Consider the following 19,098-nt stretch of genomic DNA (forward strand, 5'->3'; position numbering starts at 1 on the left):
CAGCCAGATGGGTGGGGTATAAATAATAATAGTAATAATAGTAATAATAATAATGATTTATTATTTTCAAGCAGAGGCTCCTGCCTCCTAGACCCTCACATTTTTGCCACAAATATGCTGGCATTAGAATCCTTGATGGTTTTCCTTGCCTCTCTAGGGCTCGCTTCTACGAGGGTCCTGAGCTGGTGGCCGACACAGGCGTTGTCCTCGACACCACGATGAGAGGCGGGCGCCTGGGGGTCTTCTGTTTCTCCCAGGAGAACATCATCTGGTCCAACCTGCGTTATCGCTGCAACGGTGAGCAGGCCCCACTCCCTCCCGCCCAGCCCCACACATCCTCTCTCCCCATCCCTGGGTGCAGCCTTCAAAGCCATGCCAATTTTAACGCCAGAGGGTGGAGCTAAAAGAGATTTAGTGACTGGGTTTCACACACAAGCAAAAGGAAAGCGACTTTCAGTTGCTTTTGCAGACTCCGGCAAGTTGTGGGTCTTGGGGTCGTATTTCCCTTGGGACTCACCTGTTGGAGGCAGTGATGCTTCGGAATAGGAATTGCTGGAAACCCCAGGAGGAGAGAGGGTTCTCGCACTCAGGTCCCCATGGGGGCATCTGGTTGGCATCTATGAGAACAGGATGCTGGGACGAGACGGGCCTGATCCAGAACAGGTTCCTTATGTTCTTGTGGAACCTCCAGGTCCAGTGGCAGTCTATCTGGATTCCTAGTTTCTTATGGATATTTAGCCGCTGTAGGAAGAGAGTGTTGGCCAGGGAGGGGTGTACCAAAGCGCTTTGCTCCCACAGTCGCATCATCAAGTCTGTGGGATTCTGTAACTCCCTGCGTTGCAGGGGGTTGGACTGAATGACCCTCAGGACCCCTTCCAACTCTACCATTCTAAGATAAGCTTACCAGATTTTTTCCAATTAATCCGGGGACACTTTAATTAATTACTACATGTTTGGGACAGTGGCAGAGGGGCGACTGCCGCCTTGACCTCAACCGCCATGTTTCCCCTTCCTCCGAGGCTTCTATCTCCTTTTACCATGAGCCTGGGCAGCACGAGTTGTTGGGTTTTGGTGGTGGGGGGAGAGGTGTGCGGTGGGTCAGGCATGGAAGGTGGAGGAGGGCCAAGGAGCGGCGGTGGCGAGGCTTGGGCAGTGCGATGCCTCCCTTCCCATCGGAGCAGCCCCAATCCCATTCCTACTTGCATGCAAGTAGGAGGGGGCGGGGATCCCTCAGCTAGGAAGCGAGGCTTCACACTGCCTTTCAGAGCAGCCCCAGCCCAACTCCTACTTGCGTGCAAGGAGGGGACGGGGATCCCTCAGCTGGCAAGGGAGGCTTCCCTTTGCCTACCTGAGAGATCCCTGCCCCCTCCTGCTTGCACGCAAGTAGGAGTTCGGAGGCTGCTCCAATAGGCAGCACGAAGCCTCCCTTCACAGCTGAGTTGCTGGGTCAGGGAAGGTGGAGGCAGCCTGGAAGCTGCACCACCGTCATATGGGGACTTCCGAGCAGCTCCTGAAGCCAGCCAGAGCCAACTGCTCCGGGCTGCTGAGACTGCCGCCGCTGCGTTTCCCGGGGACATTCGGGGGATGGAATTTGTCCGGGGACTTATTCGCAAATCCGGGAAACGGGGACGTCTGGTAACCCCATTCTAAGATCCCTGCCTCCTGTTCTCTCATTCACAGACACAATCCCAGAGGACTACGAATCTTACCGGAACCAGCAAGACTACTAAGCGCCTTTTAGGGTTGGCCCGAGACTCACATACTCACCCCTCTGCTTCCTGCTCTTTTTACAATATATCGAATTATGGACAGTCCCGCAACACCTTGCCCCAGCCGCCCTCTGGCATCGCTGCGCCTCCCTTTCCCTAGTAACCGGAAGCCCCCTTGGAATCCCTCACTGGCCACGAATCTGCTGAATGTTCTGCACCGTGCAGAAGAGCACCAGTTGTTCCAGCGGAGGCGCTTGAGAACATGGAGGGGAGAGGCTAGCTAGGAGCAGCTCTCCAAGAACTCCAAAGCACTCGCCAGCCGAGGGAGGTTGCTTCCTTCTGCTCCACCCCTAGGTAGGGGGTTCGGGTCTGATGTCAAGAAAGTGGGGCTGCCCGTTGCATCCCTGCATGAACCACTGTCCAGGCACAGATCAGCGATTCATGCAAAAACGGGGTGATGCGGTGCGACGTCCCTCTTGAGAAATGGTCGTAGTCTTGCAAGTAACCAATTTTGAGAAATGTAAATTAAATTGGACAGGGAGGGAAATGTGTGCTGAGCTAATCCGATCTGGCCTGCTCTGGCATCCTGCAAGAGAGGTCCCCTGCTTTGGTTCGATCCTCAGCCCCTCAAGGCTCAGGTGGCAAGAAGCCTGGCGGGCGGCTGCCAGTCTGAGCAAGTGACCCTGGGTAAACGTGGCGCATGGCTTCCTCCCAAACCCAGTTACATGCTCATTCCTCGGCCCTGAATCCTTGGTGCATTAAAGGCAGGTAATGAAATGCGCACCTTCTTGGAAGCAATAAGAAGAAACGCAGAGAAAGCACTTTTTAAAAAATATGTATGTATAGAGAATTTGGAGAATTAAATTACTTTGTCTTAAGGACAAGAAGGTTGCGTTTTATTTTATGATGCTGCCCGCAGGGCAGGCTCTCTGAAAGCCAGGAGAGATCCCAAAAAGCAAAACTGCCGTCTAGCTAGGGAAGCGGAAGGCATTTTGCAAAAAAGACCCTTTTTAACCCATTGCAAAGCAGCTTTGCAATTAACAACAATTATTCAGAAAAGCAGAGCTGAGCAGCCAGAGAGAAAAACAGCTGAACTTTATTACATTTCATTTACAAATAATGCAAAGTTACAAAGACAAAAAAAGCCTTCACAGAGAAAAGAAAGAAAAAAAGGAAACGATCGAACCAAAAAAAGAGAGATCAAAAAGAATGTACACAGAGTTTTGCCGCTTTTTCACATCATTGTCATGTTCTTAAGTTTGCAAAAAGAAGAAAAAAACACACACACGCTTACAAAGCCACCTTCAGGGTTCCTTTTTTTTTGCCAAGAAAAAAGCCACAATAAATTAAGCTTCTATGCTCCAGAGTTCCTGTGCTGCTGCTGCCACCCCCAAGTACCCCCCTCCCCACCCCCCAAGAAAACCTGTAACTCAATGGTAGGATTTGCATATATCAGTAAAGTCATTCCACTAGTCCTCATGTTTTTGTTTTTTTAAAAAAAAACTATAAAGAACAGGATGTTACACGATCCAAAAATACAGAAAACAAAAGACTGTTCCCTTCCCACCCTTTTAATCCGCCTTCCCCCCCCCAACCCAAAATATGATTTTTGTGTTACTGTTTTTTAGCTGCCTGTCTGTAAGGGAAGCTGCCAAACACAGCTGAATCTACCTTATTCAGATAAAAGCCACATTTCCCCTGGTGTTCTTTTACACTTCCAGGTGCCCCAAAAGAAATGGGGGGGGGGGGAGAGAAAAATTTAATTTCCTCCCTGCCCCCAAAAGAAAGCCATGTATTGAAAAGCTACCACCCGACTAACAGCTAGAACTAAGCACATTTTGTTTACTTGCTAAGTTGCGTTAATGTTCTGGATGTCTCTAGCAATATGGTTATTATAATATGGATAATTACGTTTAATGTGCAACTGCTCATGCCCATATAGAGTTAGGAACTAGTTAGGATTGAAGGGGGAAATAACGTTTAGGCATGGTCTTACCCCCCCCCCCCCAAAAAAAGAAAGTGATGTTAGGGTTGCAGCCCAATTAAGTTCTGCTCAGAGTAGATCCACCAGACCTGTTTAGCCACATCCGTCTGTTTCAATAGGACTAACTCAGAGTATGGCCGACCGCGGACGCAACCTGCAAAAGCTTGCAGAATTAATCCTGGTGTTTCTGTTGCGTATGGCAGGGCAGCCAAAGAGATGCGGCTGCATTTGCAAGCCGTGCCTTAGCTAAGTGTTCTCCAAATCAAGGATCTTGAGTAGGGATTGAGCCGTTCCGTCTCCTGGCACAGAGAGTTTTGAGCGGCTTCTGCAAAAGGGCTGATTTCTATGCAATGGTTGGTTCGGGTTTCCCGAAGTGAAACACAGGTGCCGCCTCAAGAGGATTGTGAATCTCCCCACTCCAAGGATAATGGCTTTTAGTAGGGATTCCTGATACCGCCATTTCTCTTTTAAAAAAAAACACCATGCAGCTAGTCCCTGTGGTCTTTCTAAAAACTATCAGCTGCAAATGAAGGCTTTGAAACTAACAGAACTGTAATCTAGAATTGACAGGTATCCCCAGAACTGGGGGGGGGGGGTTGCATCTAAAACAGCACCAGGACCACCACCCCCAAAACACTTAATCCCCCTACCCAATTTGGCAAAAACAAACAACCCCTAAAACAACCCTGCCTCCTTTTATTTCAGCAAGTCGTGTTTATTTGCACTGAATTCAATTTAATCCTACTTGCTGTTTGGGGGGTTTTTAAAGTGGGGGACATGTCAAACTTCACATCCCTGCCCCCAATCACACACACTTGCAAAGGGGTGGAGGGGTTATGGGGAGAAGTATTTTGACCCACCTGGCTCATTCATTTTTGGGAAGGGGGGGGGGTCAGGGAGAGCATTAAGCCTCTGCTGATCTGCCCAGTTACGTTTTAAAGCTCTGCTGGGGTTTTTTTTCAGAGAAGCTTCTACTGCGCACCCAGCCCCAGCCTCCAAAAACCTGACTGCCCACCCCGTCCAGCATTTAGGGGGGGTGGCGGCGCTAGGTTGGCGAAGGCTGGGCCAGGAGAAGACACGTCCGGCTCCGGTCAGCCGTGCCATACAGTAACAGAACACTGTTTGGATGTGGCGGCAATTGATAATAATGGCGATAATCATTTTATTATTTGAACCCTGCCCATCTGAATGGGTTGCCCCAGCTTCCCAAACATATATAAGTTGGGGGGCGGAAAGAGAAGGCATCTCAGAGCCCATCTCCCACCCAACCCTGTCCCAAAGGTGGGCTTTCCACCGTTTTTTGACACCCCTGAAAATTGGGGCTGGTGGGAGGAGGAGAACGATTAACGCTGGGAATTTTGTCATTGTTATCGATATACCGAGAAGGCTTTGGGGTGGAGGGGGGAGGAGTAGGAGAGGAGAGAAGGGAACCAGGCAAAAAGCAAAAAAAAGGCAATGAATTCTCAACCACGGGCATGAGATCGTCCAATTTGCAGGTGGAGAATGGGGACATTGAGCCAAGACAGCCTTTGCTTCAATACACATGCTAAGATACCAACAGCTATTATACATTTTTTTTTGCTTTCGGTTCTTATGAAAAAGGCGGATGAAAACCAAAACCCAACACCCCAAAGGCAGAAAGTACCAAGCTGTTGCTGCTGCTGCTGCTGCTGCTGCGGGCGCCTCAAAGCGTCTCTCCCCCCCCCCAGCCTGCGTTCCCCTCCCCCCAAAAAGCCACGCCTTTCCTTTATAAACACAGTAGAAACTGGCCAAGCTCACATTTATTTATATATACTTTTTTAAAATATATATATATATATATATATATATTTATATACACACACACGCACCGTGCCCTCCTCCCCCTCCCCGGAAGGAAGTTGTTTCCCCCTTTTTTTAAAAAAAAATAAAAAACAACAATAATAAATACAACGAAAAGCACAAAGATATCGACTGAAGTTCCATAAACGTAGTGTGTTGGTTATTTAAACCCTCCGCACCCACCCCCAATTCACATATTGCAATATGGGAATTCCGCACAAACCCTACAAGTTTTCTTTTGAAAATAAAAGGAAGGTTAAACCGGTTCATTAAAAAAAAAAAGTTACAACACAAAAACACTTAACTTTTTGTTTGGGTTCCCCCTTTTTTCCCCTAAAAAGAAGAAGAATGCATACTCAGATATTCAACTGCTCTTTCACAGATGTTTTCACAGTGACAAGGGAATTTTTTTAATTAAAAAAAATAAATCAAAGTGCCTTCTTTCATTTTTCAAAAGCCATGGGTGTAGTATGTAGGTAGTCCTCTTCCGGAGAGGAATTCTACCTAAGAAAAAAAGGGTGGGGGGAGATGGCTGCCTTGAAAGGATGGAGGCAGGAAAAGGAGGATGGAAATGGGGGGTGGGGTGGGGGGAGAGAAAGAAGTAGCTTTCCTTTTTCTTTTCTATTTAAAAAAGGGACAGTTCAGTCTCTTGCTGCTGCCTGTCAGAGATAGATTTACAAGGAGCCCCCAGCAAGACTCCTGCAAACATGCAGAAAAGCCACAGCAATAACAGATTTCAGCTTTCCCTGGACATGCAATGGGCAGAGGCCACCCCCAAATTTGGCCTTTTTTGGCAGGGATGGGGGGGGATGTCTTATCCTACCCGCCCCCAATTTGTGCATAGCTGGGTCTGACCACCACCGAGCCCAGCATCCTGTATCCGAGGACATCCGGACAATTAGCCCCCTGCTTGCTGGGGGTCTGGCTGGCCGCTGTGGGAAGAGGGGGCTGGGCTTGACCCAGTTGCTGGATCCGTACCCTGCTCCCTGCGCCACTTTAAGTCTTGCTTTTTTTACACTTCCATCTCAGTCTGCATACACATGCACGCGCACACACACACACACACACACACACACACCAATATATATGTATTTATAGTCATTCACTCTGGCTCAGGATACTCCCCCTGCTTTTGCAAGACATTTTTCGAAGCCAACGGAAAGCATTGTGGATTTAAAACACCAGCACCCAGCCTCTCTTCCGACAGCCTGCCATCCTTCCAATTGTTTCTGATACCCATCCTGGCCTCTCGACAACCGCTGGCCGCCAGAGACCACCCAAAGAGCAGGTGGGGAGACACACACCCCCTTACAAAACCGGGACCAGGTCCATCGGGGTGTGGGGGTTACACGGGGAGAGGAGGAGGGGGCAGCGGAACTCTGCATATGCTCAGGAACGCTTCTCCACACAGCTTGCAAGGATGGAAATGGAGCAGGGCCCTGACAATGAGGGTGACAGTCCTCATTGTCATTTAATTCATTTGGCACTTGATGCCAAGAGGGGCTTTGGGGGGCCAACTTCCATTTTCAAAGACCAACAATGGCAGCTGTTGGGTGGGGATTTAAGGAATGTGATGTGGCATTTTTCCAGAAGAGAGCCTTGTTTATTACAAAGATACTCGAAATCTGCAGAATTGGACTAATTGCCCTATACCCCCCAATCAGCTCTAGGGCTCTAACATGGCTTGCTAATATTTTGGGCTGGCAGCAAAGCTCCTGCTAGGAATCACAGACTTGTAGAGCTGGAAGAGACCCCAAGGGGTCATCTAGCCCATCCCCCTGCAATGCAAGAACCTTTCGCCCAACATGGGTCTCGAACCCACAACCCTGAGATTCAGAGTCTCATGCTCTTACCAACTGAGCTATGGAAGCCTGTACTGCCTGGCAGCCAGGTGGCAGACCCGAATCGGCAATGAAAGGGGACCCTCCTGGCTCCTGGGACTCCCACTGGGATGAGAAGGCGCAGTACCCCTCCTGGCCTGCTCCAGTGGACGTGCTGTGGAGCAAGCAGAGCCTGATGGAAACTGGAGGGACGTCGACTTCTGCGCTCCTTTCCTCACTGGGAACTTTTTCTTGCCAAATTGTAAGGAGAAAGGGCACTGCTTATGTAAGTTCAGGGGCTCAGACCGCACTGCAGGGGTGAAACTGGTCTCGTTTGCACAGTATTATTAGCTGGCGCGCGCGCACACACACACACACACACAGAGCAATACTGGACCAGGCCCACAGAGACCCAGGATAAAACGACCACGCAGCACAGGCACTCACTGGGCCAGCTGCCATCTCTTGGCCTAACCTACCTCACAGGGTTGTTGGGAAGGTAAAGGGGGGGGAGGAAAGGAGAGTACAGAAAGAACGGCTTAAGACAAACGCACCACGGTGCCCATCCATATACACAAGCCAGGCACCTAACCGAAAGAGAGCAGCTCTTTTAAACCTGCCCCTAACTGAGCAACGAACAACACTCCCGCTCCTGAACGAAGCAGGACTTCCTGCAACAAAGCATTCTCCCCTGGAACAGAATCATGGTGGGTAGAATCCCCCAAAAGGAAGGATATGGGGAGCTTTCAGCTCTTCCCCCTTCAAAATAAGCAATTTTAAAGCAAGCTTCTGCATCAGCTTTTGATGCACACAGAGCATGTACCTCAAAACCTCTGGGTGCCTGGCCTTAAACACAGAATTGAGGGTGGGGGGTGAGGATAGAAATCCCCCCTCCCCATGATGAAAAAACAGAAAGAAGCAGAATATAAGGTGCATTAACGGAGGAAGTAATTTGCCGTTGTGCTAAAGTCATCGCTTGGATACTCAACGTGATAAATTAAGAATGACGCTGCCCCATGCTGGGAAGAGAGATACCGAGAACATCGAAGTATCTTGCGCTACGATCCTGCCATCTTTAACAAGAGTTTCCAGCAACAGCAACAAATGAAACACAAACCAGAAATTTAAACAGTGCCCCTCCAAAGCAAATGGTCCCTAATCCTCAGTGACCCTCAAACAAATCCAGAAAGGGGTTTTTTGTGTTTGTGTTTCACGTGTGTATACAGATATATAGATATATAGAGAGATATATATTAAGGCCATTTTTGTAAAACTACTTACAGTTTATCCGCACTCAGGCTCTCCTATGTACAATGTGTAATTTAGAAAAGGGGAGGAGGAGAGATTTGCACATCTCCCTATAAAACTGTCCGGTTCGAGAGCTGCGTGTGTTTACGAGACCAGGAAACGGGTCTTCCAATTCCACATCCCCAAACGGCAGGCCAAAGACTGAAGAGGACTGTGCACATGTTGAGATCTGAGGGAAGGACATCCCAGAGAGTCGGACCAATGAATTCTGACAGGATCGCTGGAGGCCAAAGGACGAGATCCCTGCATTCACCGTTCGGAGAAGGAGAGTTACCACCTCCTGGGGGTTTTTTTTAGCAGACGGGACTCCTCCTCGTGCAGGAGAGGGACCCAGAGCAGCCTTGAAATGGGCAGACCACGGCGAGTACTAGAGGCTAAAATACTGATACGGGTTATATAACAATGGGAGAGGCCACTTCTTGGGAGTCAAAAGGGTTGGGGGAGAAGCACTGCATCGAAGCGCCCACACAGAACGCCTAGGAGACAGCACAGTTTTAGTGCAAAAGTCGTAAAACAAAGGATGGCACAGGCGGAGTGTAAGCAGACATGTACTCGGAACGGGACTTCCTAGCGGCACATGCAGGGGCCCAGGGGCCCAGCTGTAAGTCGCCGGGGGGGGGAGGCATTCGGGGAAGGCTATGGCAGGACTCAAACCCAGAACCTGAGGGACAACAAGGCAGGGACTCAAGTTGAACGCTGCCCGGCCAACTCAGAGCAGAAGAGGGGACGGCGGGGAGGTGAGCTCTGCTGCGCCAGCCAGGACGGCCCAGAGGACTTAAGATATCGCCCAGCCAGGCCAAGGGAGCCACAGGAGGCTACCAGATTAGCATTTTCGCCAAATGGGAGGTTCACTTCCTCCCCAGCAGCACAGAAAACCAGGGACCTGGCCTAAAGAATGGGATGCTGTAAAAGAAAAGTGTTTGGGGGGTGGGGAGCAGGGAGACCCTGCCTGAAGCATTCAGACTCACAAACATGCCTGCGAGAGAATTTCTGAGCTCCAGATATGTGTTTCAGGGACCCACCAACACCCCAGGGGCACTTGGCATGAGATTCTGCCAACGGAAAGTGACAAACGCATTGGAGTCAGTCCAAAAAACTGCCCCACGCCAAAGAGCGCCTTCCGCTCGAGACGTCAAAGGAGAGAACATCTCTGTCCACTTTGCAAGCAGGAGACGTGTGTGTACATCTTGGGGTCCCCTTAAACGATTCCCCACTGAACCCCTCTGATTCTGCCACCCTCAGCAACCATTTGGGGGCTCAGTCTGGCTCGGCACCCCTCCAAGGCTAACCGGATTTTCCTCGCTATTCCCTGCTAAAAAATAACAAATCATGCACGTGAGATATTTTCCTTTAATACTGGGCGGGAACTGCCTTTGCCATGCAAAAAGGGGAGGGGAGAGAGACTTGCACGCTGGACAGCAATAATCCCGCAAGCGTTCAACCAAGAGGAAACCGTAGCTCCTTCCTTTAGGTAACGGAAGTATGCGACATAAATAAAATTGCCCCTCCTCTTCCTCTACCTGTCCCCCACCCCCTGCCAAAAAAGTCCTTTGAATCGGAAAGAGGAGTTAGGCGGCTCGTGCAACTAAATCCCCGGACGGTGTTGCCCCCCAAAAAATAGATGTTTCTGCAACTGTTGAGCAAGGAGGCAAACGGGGGAACAGGCAGCAATAGAGTTTTGGATGAGAGTCAAGGCTAGCGAAAAGGGGGGGGGCAGGAGATCACTAACCATTTACACCCCTCCCCATCCTTCAAAGCCAAGCATCTGCCTCAGGGAATTATTCTGGAGGGCTCACCAGACTCTCCCCACCACCTCCTATACTGAAACCCCACCCACCCCATTTCCCAGAAGGAAAGCAGCAATATCCACAACGTAGCTTTTGAACTCAGGGGTGGTGGGGCTTCACGTGTCTGTCGCGCAACCCCCAGCACCCCCCCCCAAGCTCCCGGCTTCATGCAGAAGTGGCTGTTTCTGTAACCGAAACCGGAGACTCGGTAGTTTTGACAGAGGTGGGGGGGGGGTAAGAACTATCTAGTTACCTTTTCAGAGCGCTTTGCCCAGCCACCGGGGCGGGGGGGGGGGAGAGGAAGAGAGGGGGGAGCAGCCTACTCTACTGCCACCCCACTCCCTGCCTTCCCAAAAACAAACACGGAGAAACCATTTAGTGCAAAGGAGAACAAGGACCGAACTTTGGTGGCAAGCAGAGGGCGAGAGGAACGGAAAGGGCGCAAGGGGGGCTTGTGGATAAAGAGGTCCTCTCCCAAACCAGTGGCCTCTGGAGGGGGGGGGAGACGGGGGGGTGGGCAGCTGCTCTGTGAGGGTGGAACGAGCCCGGCTCTCAGGTGCGACGGACCCGAGGTGGGCCGGTCCCTGCCTCTGCGGGCGCCGAGACTTGGTACACCTTTTATTTGCGATTTGGCATGCGCTCTCTCTCACTCTCGGCGACGCGCCCCCTCTTCCCCTCTCCCCTACAGCCGGTCCATCCGGAAAGTGTCCTCTGTGGCGGGGTCAGCGAGGACCATGTCGGGGTCGTTGAGCATGTGCAGCCCGTCCAAGGTCAGGGGGTCGATTTTGAGTTCGTCCAGGGGGAACTGGGAATCGGAGTCGAAGCTGACATCCCCCACGCCGGCCAGAGAGCTGGTCAGGTCCTTCGACAGGCTGGGAGGGGACTCCCCGGTCACTGGGAGTGGCAGGGTGGAGGGGGAGAGAGAAAGACAGACAGACAGACCTTTGGTTAGGACCAGCCTCCGCTCCTCTTCCACCTGACCCACTCCTTGGGGCAGCCCAGGAGCTAACTTCAGACGTTAGCAACACACGAAGCTGTTCAGACAGTCAGACCCAGGGTGGGGGGCATTCCCAGCCCGACCCAAAGGTGCTGCAGGGGATTGCACCTGGGGAAAGCTGCATGTGAAGCCCTGGAGCTAAGCTGCAGCTCTTCCTAGAAAAACTATGTTCTAGTCCTCATGGTTTTCCAAACAAGGAAAACGTAGGAATTCGCCTTGTGCCAAGTCCGACCCTTGAGTCCATGTAGCTCAGTTCTTTCTACACCACGGGTAGGCAACCCAAGGCCCGGGGGCCAGATGCGGCCCAATCGCCTTCTCAATCCGGCCCACCGACAGTCCAGGAATCAGCGTGTTTTTACATGAGTAGAATGTGTCCTTTTATTTAAAATGCATCTCTGGGTTATTTGTGGGGCAGAGGAATTCATTTTTTTTAAAAAAAATAGTCCGGCCCCCAACAAGTTCTGAGGGACAGTGGAATGGGCCCCTGCTGAAAAAGTTTGCTGACCCATGGTCTACACTGTCTGGCCCAGAAACAATGGAGTCTGCTCTGCAAGGGCATAATGGGCACTGCCCCGCCAGCCTCTGTCTGCCCGCCTTCTGACCTGCAACCAGTCTGGGGGGTGGCCCTGCCTGCCTGCCTCTTCCTCCTGATTCTCACTGTCTCCCCTTGTAAAATCCAAGACTTGGAGGTCACCAGGCCCATCAGGAAATTCTGTTCTATGGCAACAAGGCCAGGCCACGCCATGGTGACAGTGATGGTCAGTGAACGAATAACAATTTTAAACTCTGGTTCACATACTGACAGAGTGTTGCTTTTAATGCAAATAAGCACATGTGAAATTCTCAGCTCTGCCTACTTCTTCTGCCCCTTGGTGCTGAAGCAGTTATACCTGTTTTTATTGCTCTTTTCACCAGCTGGCCTTTGACTGTCATAAAGACTGGTCCATCGATTGCTCCTTGTAGGAGGAAATCAGCAGGGAGGAGGAGAAAACTATCATTTGTGGGCTCCGTCTCTCGCCGGCCGCAGTGCCACCTGCTGTTGGGCTCCCTACTTCTGCCCTGCCAGCCGCTGCTCTTCAGAAATTCAGCAGCTGCAAAGGTCCACAGGGTGGCGATGCGCAGCCAGTCCCACCCCCCAGGCGCCAAACCACGGGCCCACCTGTGAGGATGATGTTGGGGATGTTCCCGTGGCTGGCGTAGCTGAGCTGCTGGGCGTCCTGGAGGCTCCCGTGGCTTCCGGTGAGGCCCATCATGGCCGCCTGGGAGTAATTGAGGGTGGAGCAGGGGCTGTAGAGGCTGTTGGAGCTGATGGCGTTCTCAATCATGTTGAACTGCTCAAGCTGGAGGAAGGAATCCTGGAGGTAAGAACTTAATAAAAGAGCCTTGCTGGGCTGGGCTGAAAAGCCGGCTGGGTTCATAACCCACCAGTCAGATGGGTGGGGGTACAAGTAATACATCATCATCATCATCATCATCCCAAGGGCATACTGCTCTGAACCATGGGCTGGGCTAGATGACCCATGGGGACCCTTCCTCCGAGTCTACAATCCTATGATTCTACGTTCCGCTTTGCAACCATGGCCAAAATTGTGATTTAGCATTTGACACCCCCAGATCTACGGACGAAGGGCGGCATACAAATTTAGCAAATATTTTATCTGGCCGCCCGATGAACCAAACTTCTCTGGGTGGTGAAGTGTCGAAACCACCAATCCCATTTGAACCTCCAGTCAAAGGGTGCTTGGGAGTCACAGAAAGCGCTCTCACCTGATGAGATAAAGCATTTGCCTGCCTGGCCGTCATCTGCTGGTCGTAACAGGAATCCCCGAAGACGCTCCCCAGGATAGATGTTTGCTGCAAGAAGGAGGAGGAGGAAGTGAATCAGTGCAGAGAAGAGCCCTTTGCTGAAATCCAGAGTGGGGGCAGCAGACAGTCTGCCAAGACCGCCCTTGAGGATGCTGAATTGAAGGCTGCGTGGTGAAATCCCCACCCCACCGGCTAACTACCAACCAGCCCCAGAATGATGAATTCAAGAGCAGAGCTCTAGAGGAGATGGGACTGGGGGGGGGGCACAGTACCCTGGTTTCCACCTTAGATGAGGGCTATGCCGCTGCCACCACCATGCCAGAAACACACAGGCCGGAAAGGGGGAGAGGGGACAAAAGTGAATGGGTCGTGCATGGTTTGAAGAAGCATGTCTGCCCCAGAGGGTGGGAGAGGGGTAGAAAGGCTCTGATGGATGAGATAGTTTGCAAACTGTCCTGACCAACATGACTGCATGCCAATGGAGCAATGGGGAGGATAAGGGGCTGTGCTACCCAAAACAGCAGCAGCTGAGATGCCCCCTCCTTTGGTTAGGAAGTTTACTTGGAACGACAGCAAGATTTTTATTCCTACTACCACTGCGCTTATGACTCGTTATATCCAACGCTCATCAGACGCTGGTAAGATTCGCTTGGTTGTGGCCCAATAATATTTTTATTTGTACTCCTACGGCTGTTATTACTATTTCCATCCAACGCTAGTCATGCACAGATTAGATCAGCTTGGCAAAGCCTGATTGAGAAGCTCCCGAATGCTACAATTCCCCAAACTGCTTCAAAATGAAGAAGGCAAAGCAAAGCAAATCTTTCGAGTTCCTTTTACCCTGCCTTCTAGAGTCCTGGTCTCACAAGGTCTCTTAGAAAGTAGGAAAGACCTAAAGAGGTTTTTTTTGCAAAAAAAAAAAATATCCAACCAGGTTGATTCTGCAAGCCTGGTCCTGCGCTTAAAAAACAGCCGAGACGGGCAGCAGCAAGCGAGCCTCCTTCCCCACTATCAACCTAAATTCAGGAATCCCTCTGCCCTAACCTTTCTCTGCTGGGCTATTATAATCCGACCACCTCCTCCCCACCAGCGGGTCTATGAGAAACCACTCTCATTTTACAACTGTGCAGCAGTGCAAAGTGATACAGATGCATCTTTTTAATAAAAAAATTGCTCCCCTTGAGGATCCTTAACTGCACTGTTTTTAATAACTTTGCCAGCAGAGACCAGGAGGTGGGGGGGGGGAGTGGAGGAGACGTGATTAAACGGGAAGGGCTTTTTTTTAATCACTTCAGCACTTTGGGATCCAAGACCTGGCCTCTTCCGCTGGCTGCGGAAGCCAAAGGCTCTCTCTGCAGAACCGAAGAGGGAGAGGGGCTTGCTAGCTTTCGTTAACTGAGTGGCTGAGCGCTGCGGCAAGGAAGGCCAGGAATTCCCCTCAATGCCCAAGAGGTCCAGCTCCTTGTTTTCTCTGCCCACTTTCTAGTTTTGTATAGGCTTCTATCCCATCGCCTCTTGCTCGTCTTCTCTCAAAACTGGAAAAAAGGACAAATGCACACACTGGAACCTTTCCTCATAAGGCTGGCTCACAGCTTTGTTCTTCCTGCATGAACCTGACCCCTGCAAACTGTGCTCTAAGACCTCTCGGCCTTCTGAATCGAGGCAGGCGGAGAGAGGGGGACGAGGCCACATGGCTTGGCACCCTCCTTTCTGCAGATGCCCCCCTAAACCTGGCAGGAAGGAAATGGCAGCAGCCCCCTGTCGCCACCCCCTGGCGTTTGGTGGCAGCAAACAAGGGTTCCATTTTGCTATGATGGCCGACAGCCACTGGTGCTCTCTCCAGCACACCAGCAGCAGGCGGCATTCAGAGGTAGAGTGTGCCTGAGCAGGGAGGCCCCACATAGCTATTGTGGCTAGGTGCCGGTTCTCAGTCTACTCCTCCCCTCTGTAACAACCAAGGGCTGGGGCAAGCATGCAGTCGTCCCCAGAGCAGACCTGGGGAAATCAAATGAGCATGACTCGCTTGGGTATACTGATTTCAGTAGGTCGTGCTCAGGGGAAAACTTGCTTGGACACGACCCCCGATTTATTTACAAGGCTATCGAATCAAGTGGCCAGACCTGTACATTAAACTTAACATATGGATGGAGGAAAGGCGGTGGCCCTCCAAGGCGCTGCTGGACCTCAACTCCCACCTCCCTTTGCTGTTGCCTATATGGGCAGGGGATGATGGGAACTGTAGTCCAGGAACTTCTGGAGGGAGAAGCTTGGCCTTCCCTGATTTTCTCCACACAGAAGTTGCACTGATGGCTTCAAGTTACAAGAAAGGAGGTTTGGACTCAACATCAGGAAGAACTTTGACAGTGAGAGCTGTTTGACAGTGGAACAGTCACCCTTGTTCTCCTTCCTTAGAGGTTTTTAAGTAGAGGTGACCCCTCTATCATGGATGCTTTGGTTGAGATTCCTGCATTGTGGGGGTTGGACTAGATGACCCTCAGGGTCCCTTCCAACTCTACAATGGAGGGTGTGAAAGGTTGGCCACCCCTGATTTTCCCACCAAGCAGCAGCAGCAGCAGCACCCAAGACTGCCTGAGGTCTCCCGCTCTGTGCTGCTTCACCCTTTTAAAACCCTTTCTAACTGCTGCTGATTGTTTCAACTGCTCCCACGTTGTGGGATGAGAGCTGGGAACGAGCGGTGCTTTGCTTTCCCTGAATACGAAAGTACTAAAAGGTTTCATGTGCTCCGGCTGCCGTCAGCTGTGTGGGCAATGAACATGACGCCTACGGCAGGTCTTTGCTGTGCGCTGACTTAGCCGACTCGTTCCGGCTGTGTTAGCAGGCCTCCAAACCCACTATTTGCCATTTGGGTCTGATTATCTTCCAAGGTACCACAGGACAACAAAGTCTTTATACAAACACTTAAGTCTCACAATTTGATTCTTCTTTTGGTCTTTCAATTCAATTTTTAACTAACCCTCTTCTTCCTATGGATTTTTGAAACTCACTTTTGGAACTCGGACTGTGTGTGATGGATTAAGAGCTCTGTGTTAAGGGCTGGAGATTCTTTCCCCTCTTCTTGTTACTTGGCCTGTTTTAAACCTAGCAAACATGCTTATTTGGTGTGTGTGTGTGTGTGTTTTCTTTTAAAGAACCTGTGCTCTCCAGCCCAGCCACATCTGTATACATGTCTACTCAAAAGTAGGTCTCTGTGTGTTTAATGTAGGACAAAGCGCAGGAAATTCATGGCACTAATAATATTAATAGTTATTATACCTGAAGGAGCGTCTCCACCCCCATCGTTCTGCCCGGACGCTGAGGTCCAGCGCCGAGGGCCTTCTGGCGGTTCCCTCATTGCGAGAAGCAAAGCTACAGGGAACCAGGCAGAGGGCCTTCTTGGTGGTGGCGCCCACCCTGTGGAACGCCCTCCCATCAGATGTCAAAACGATAAACAACTACCTGACATTCAGAAGACATCTTAAGGCAGCCCTGTTCAGGGAAGTTTTTAATGTCTGATATTTTAGTGTTTTTTGGTTTCTATGGAAGCCGCCCAGAGTGGCTAGGGAAACCCAGCCAGATGGGCGGGGTACAAATAATAAATTATTATTATTATTATTATTATTATACAATATTGCTTCCAGTGGCCACTGAGAAGCCGAGTAAGATTCGTACTTAGTGCCGAAAAGAGTGATGGACGATACTGAAGAAAACCAGAAGCTGCACCTTGTACTCTGAAGTGTGTCGTTTACAACTTAACAGCAGAAAGTTGCCACCTTTCAACTCATGTCATTTCAAACCCATGTGTGTGCTTTAAGGGGGGAAACCTCTTGGATTATCAAAACAGTCTGCACATTTAGAAAAACCTGTGCGATAGCTGAAGCAGTATGAATCCACCAGCATTGCACAGGTTCAGTGCAAACCCTGTTTTTACGCCTTATTTAAAAACAGGCAAGCGCTCATCCAGACATAGCTGGAAGTGAGGGGGGTATTGTTTTTGTCTGCTACTATGTGCATTTGCGTTTTTTATCGCAAACCGCCCTGGGATCCTCAGACGAAGGGTGGTATAGAAATTCAATAAATAAAGATATATATTTAAAAATTGGACAATGTGACATTAAGAGGGATTGGGGAAGAGAGAGAAAATAAGACGGAGCCATTGAGAAGCATGGAAGCGAAAGGCCTGGAGAGAGAGAGGGAGGGAGAGAGAGAGAGAGAGAGAGAGAGAGAGAGAGAGAGCGCACGCACGCACACACACACACACACACACAGATGCAGTCAGTCCCTTACTTGAGGGGAGCTGCCAGGAGAGAAAGCTTGATTGGAGACAGGAGAGGTGGGAGACTGGTTGGCCGGGGAGCCAGCATTGTTGCGGTACTGCTGGAGTGAACCCTACAGAAGGACATAGAGTTAGAGAAAGAGAGAGAGAATAGGGTAGGGGGAAGGAGAGAAGGCAGATGAAATCACAGGGTTCTTTCGTGGAGAGAAAGAGAGAGCGAGAGAGAGATGGGACGGAAGAAAAGCCCTTGTATGAACACCCAGGGAGTCAGCTAGTACCGGTTAAACAATGCCCCGAGAGATCATGGACAGAAAAAAGGGGGGGTACAATCATTTCTGGACTTCCTCCCCGGCTTCCTGGAGAGCAAGGTGCAGCCAGGAATCATACGCTGTATTCCAAATGCCTCTGCTCCTTAGAATGACAGGAAAGGCATTGAGGAGACACAGCTGGCTTTTAAACATCCCTTTCCTAGTCAGGCTTCCCCCAAAGCTCCTGGAGGGAAAGGACCCGCGTGGACGTAAGAAGAGCGCTGCCACTGGGTCTGGCCAAAAGCCCGTCTAGCCCAGCCTCCTGTCCTCACCAGAAGCCACTGTGTTGGGTGGGGAGAGCTGCCATTCTGCTCTGGTCATGTTTGCTGGTTTCCCATGGGGGCATCTGGGTGGCCCCTGTGAGTACAGGAAGCTGGGCTAGGTGGGCCCCCTTGGGCCTGATCCCACAAGGACACCTTCCCCTCCTGTAGTTTCTCCCAGCCACAGGTATTTCTATGCATTTACATTGGAATAAATATGCATACATTTATCTATGCGGGGCTTAATTTCAGCACTGCCGCCCCCCCATCTACTGATGAATGTAAGAGCAGCCTGTTGGATCAGGTCTCCCCTCCTGCGGTTTCCAGCAACGGGGATTCAGCAGCATGGCCTGCCTCTGACTATGGAGGGGGAACCCTGCCAGCGTGGCTGGTAGCCATCAGTAAGTCCTCTCCTCCACGGATCCCGCTTAAGGCTGGCACACTGCTTTTGCACCTGGCTCAGCCCACTCCGGGGAACACAGCCCCTTCTTTCGCTTTCTCACACCTGCATCTAAAATTGGGGAGATCTGTGCTCAGTGAACTCTCCACTCCTGTCTTGCAGCAAGGTGCTTCTCCCCTGCCCGCCCCTGACTTGTCCAGGGGATGTAATAATAATAATAGTAATAGTAAGGGCAACGTTGCTGGGTGTGGATGCACGCACTGAAATCCCAGGAGAAAAAGGGTGTCTGTGCGATTTCGGACTTCCTGGGAACCTCAGTGTCAAACGTTAAACACACAGACCTCGTTGGTGCAAAGGGTTGCTTGGAACAGGGTGTGAACCTAAGAAGAGCCGGCCAGATCAGGCCAGTGACCCATCTAGTCCAGCGTCCTGTTCTCACTGTAGCCAACCAGATGTCCCCAAGCGAAACCCGCAAGCAGGATCCGAGCACAGGAGAAAATCTCTCCTCCCGTAGACCCCCAGGCCTGAGGGTCGGGGCTGGGAAGGACCCCTAGCCAATTCAGAAGCAGGGTGTCAAGAAGTTGGCATCGTTTAGAAAGGCTGCAGAATTTTCTGGTCCCCTGCC

At 50.9% G+C, this 19,098-nt stretch overlaps 2 protein-coding genes and 2 long non-coding RNA genes across 6 annotated transcripts in view; 1 reads left to right on the forward strand and 3 right to left on the reverse strand.

Moving 5' to 3' along the window:
- Positions 1 to 3,713, forward strand: part of COMP (cartilage oligomeric matrix protein) — a 47,982-nt gene extending 44,269 nt beyond the window's left edge. For both annotated transcript variants that reach the window (XM_081177722.1, XM_081177723.1), the window contains 2 exons: positions 158 to 297; positions 1,681 to 3,713. In XM_081177722.1, the coding sequence (XP_081033848.1) occupies positions 158 to 297; positions 1,681 to 1,730 (190 nt within the window). In that variant the 3' untranslated portion in view covers positions 1,731 to 3,713. The remainder of the gene's footprint in view (positions 1 to 157; positions 298 to 1,680) is intronic.
- A 1,882-nt stretch (positions 3,714 to 5,595) lies between these two features.
- LOC308577785 lies at positions 5,596 to 7,404 on the reverse strand. Its single transcript, XR_014003685.1, has 2 exons — positions 6,817 to 7,404; positions 5,596 to 6,762 (listed from the first exon to the last, which is right to left on the reverse strand). It is a non-coding gene; the product is annotated as an uncharacterized lncRNA (long non-coding RNA).
- A 2,225-nt stretch (positions 7,405 to 9,629) lies between these two features.
- Positions 9,630 to 19,098, reverse strand: part of CRTC1 (CREB regulated transcription coactivator 1) — a 46,945-nt gene continuing 37,476 nt past the window's right edge. Inside the window, exons 11-14 of one of the 2 annotated variants that reach the window (XM_081177841.1) lie at positions 17,517 to 17,618; positions 13,194 to 13,280; positions 12,586 to 12,766; positions 9,630 to 11,323 (exon numbers count right to left, since the gene is read on the reverse strand). In XM_081177841.1, the coding sequence (XP_081033967.1) occupies positions 11,112 to 11,323; positions 12,586 to 12,766; positions 13,194 to 13,280; positions 17,517 to 17,618 (582 nt within the window). In that variant the 3' untranslated portion in view covers positions 9,630 to 11,111. Of the gene's footprint in view, positions 11,324 to 12,585; positions 12,782 to 13,193; positions 13,281 to 17,516; positions 17,619 to 19,098 lie in introns of both variants that reach the window. The other variant, XM_081177840.1, reaches the window with a different exon arrangement.
- On the reverse strand, positions 13,900 to 17,477 carry LOC308577804. The gene is made up of 2 exons (XR_014003702.1): positions 16,857 to 17,477; positions 13,900 to 16,505 (listed from the first exon to the last, which is right to left on the reverse strand). It is a non-coding gene; the product is annotated as an uncharacterized lncRNA (long non-coding RNA).

The sequence above is a fragment of the Podarcis bocagei genome (assembly GCF_964188305.1).
Source record: "Podarcis bocagei genome assembly, chromosome: 18".
Classification (NCBI taxonomy): domain Eukaryota; kingdom Metazoa; phylum Chordata; class Lepidosauria; order Squamata; family Lacertidae; genus Podarcis; species Podarcis bocagei.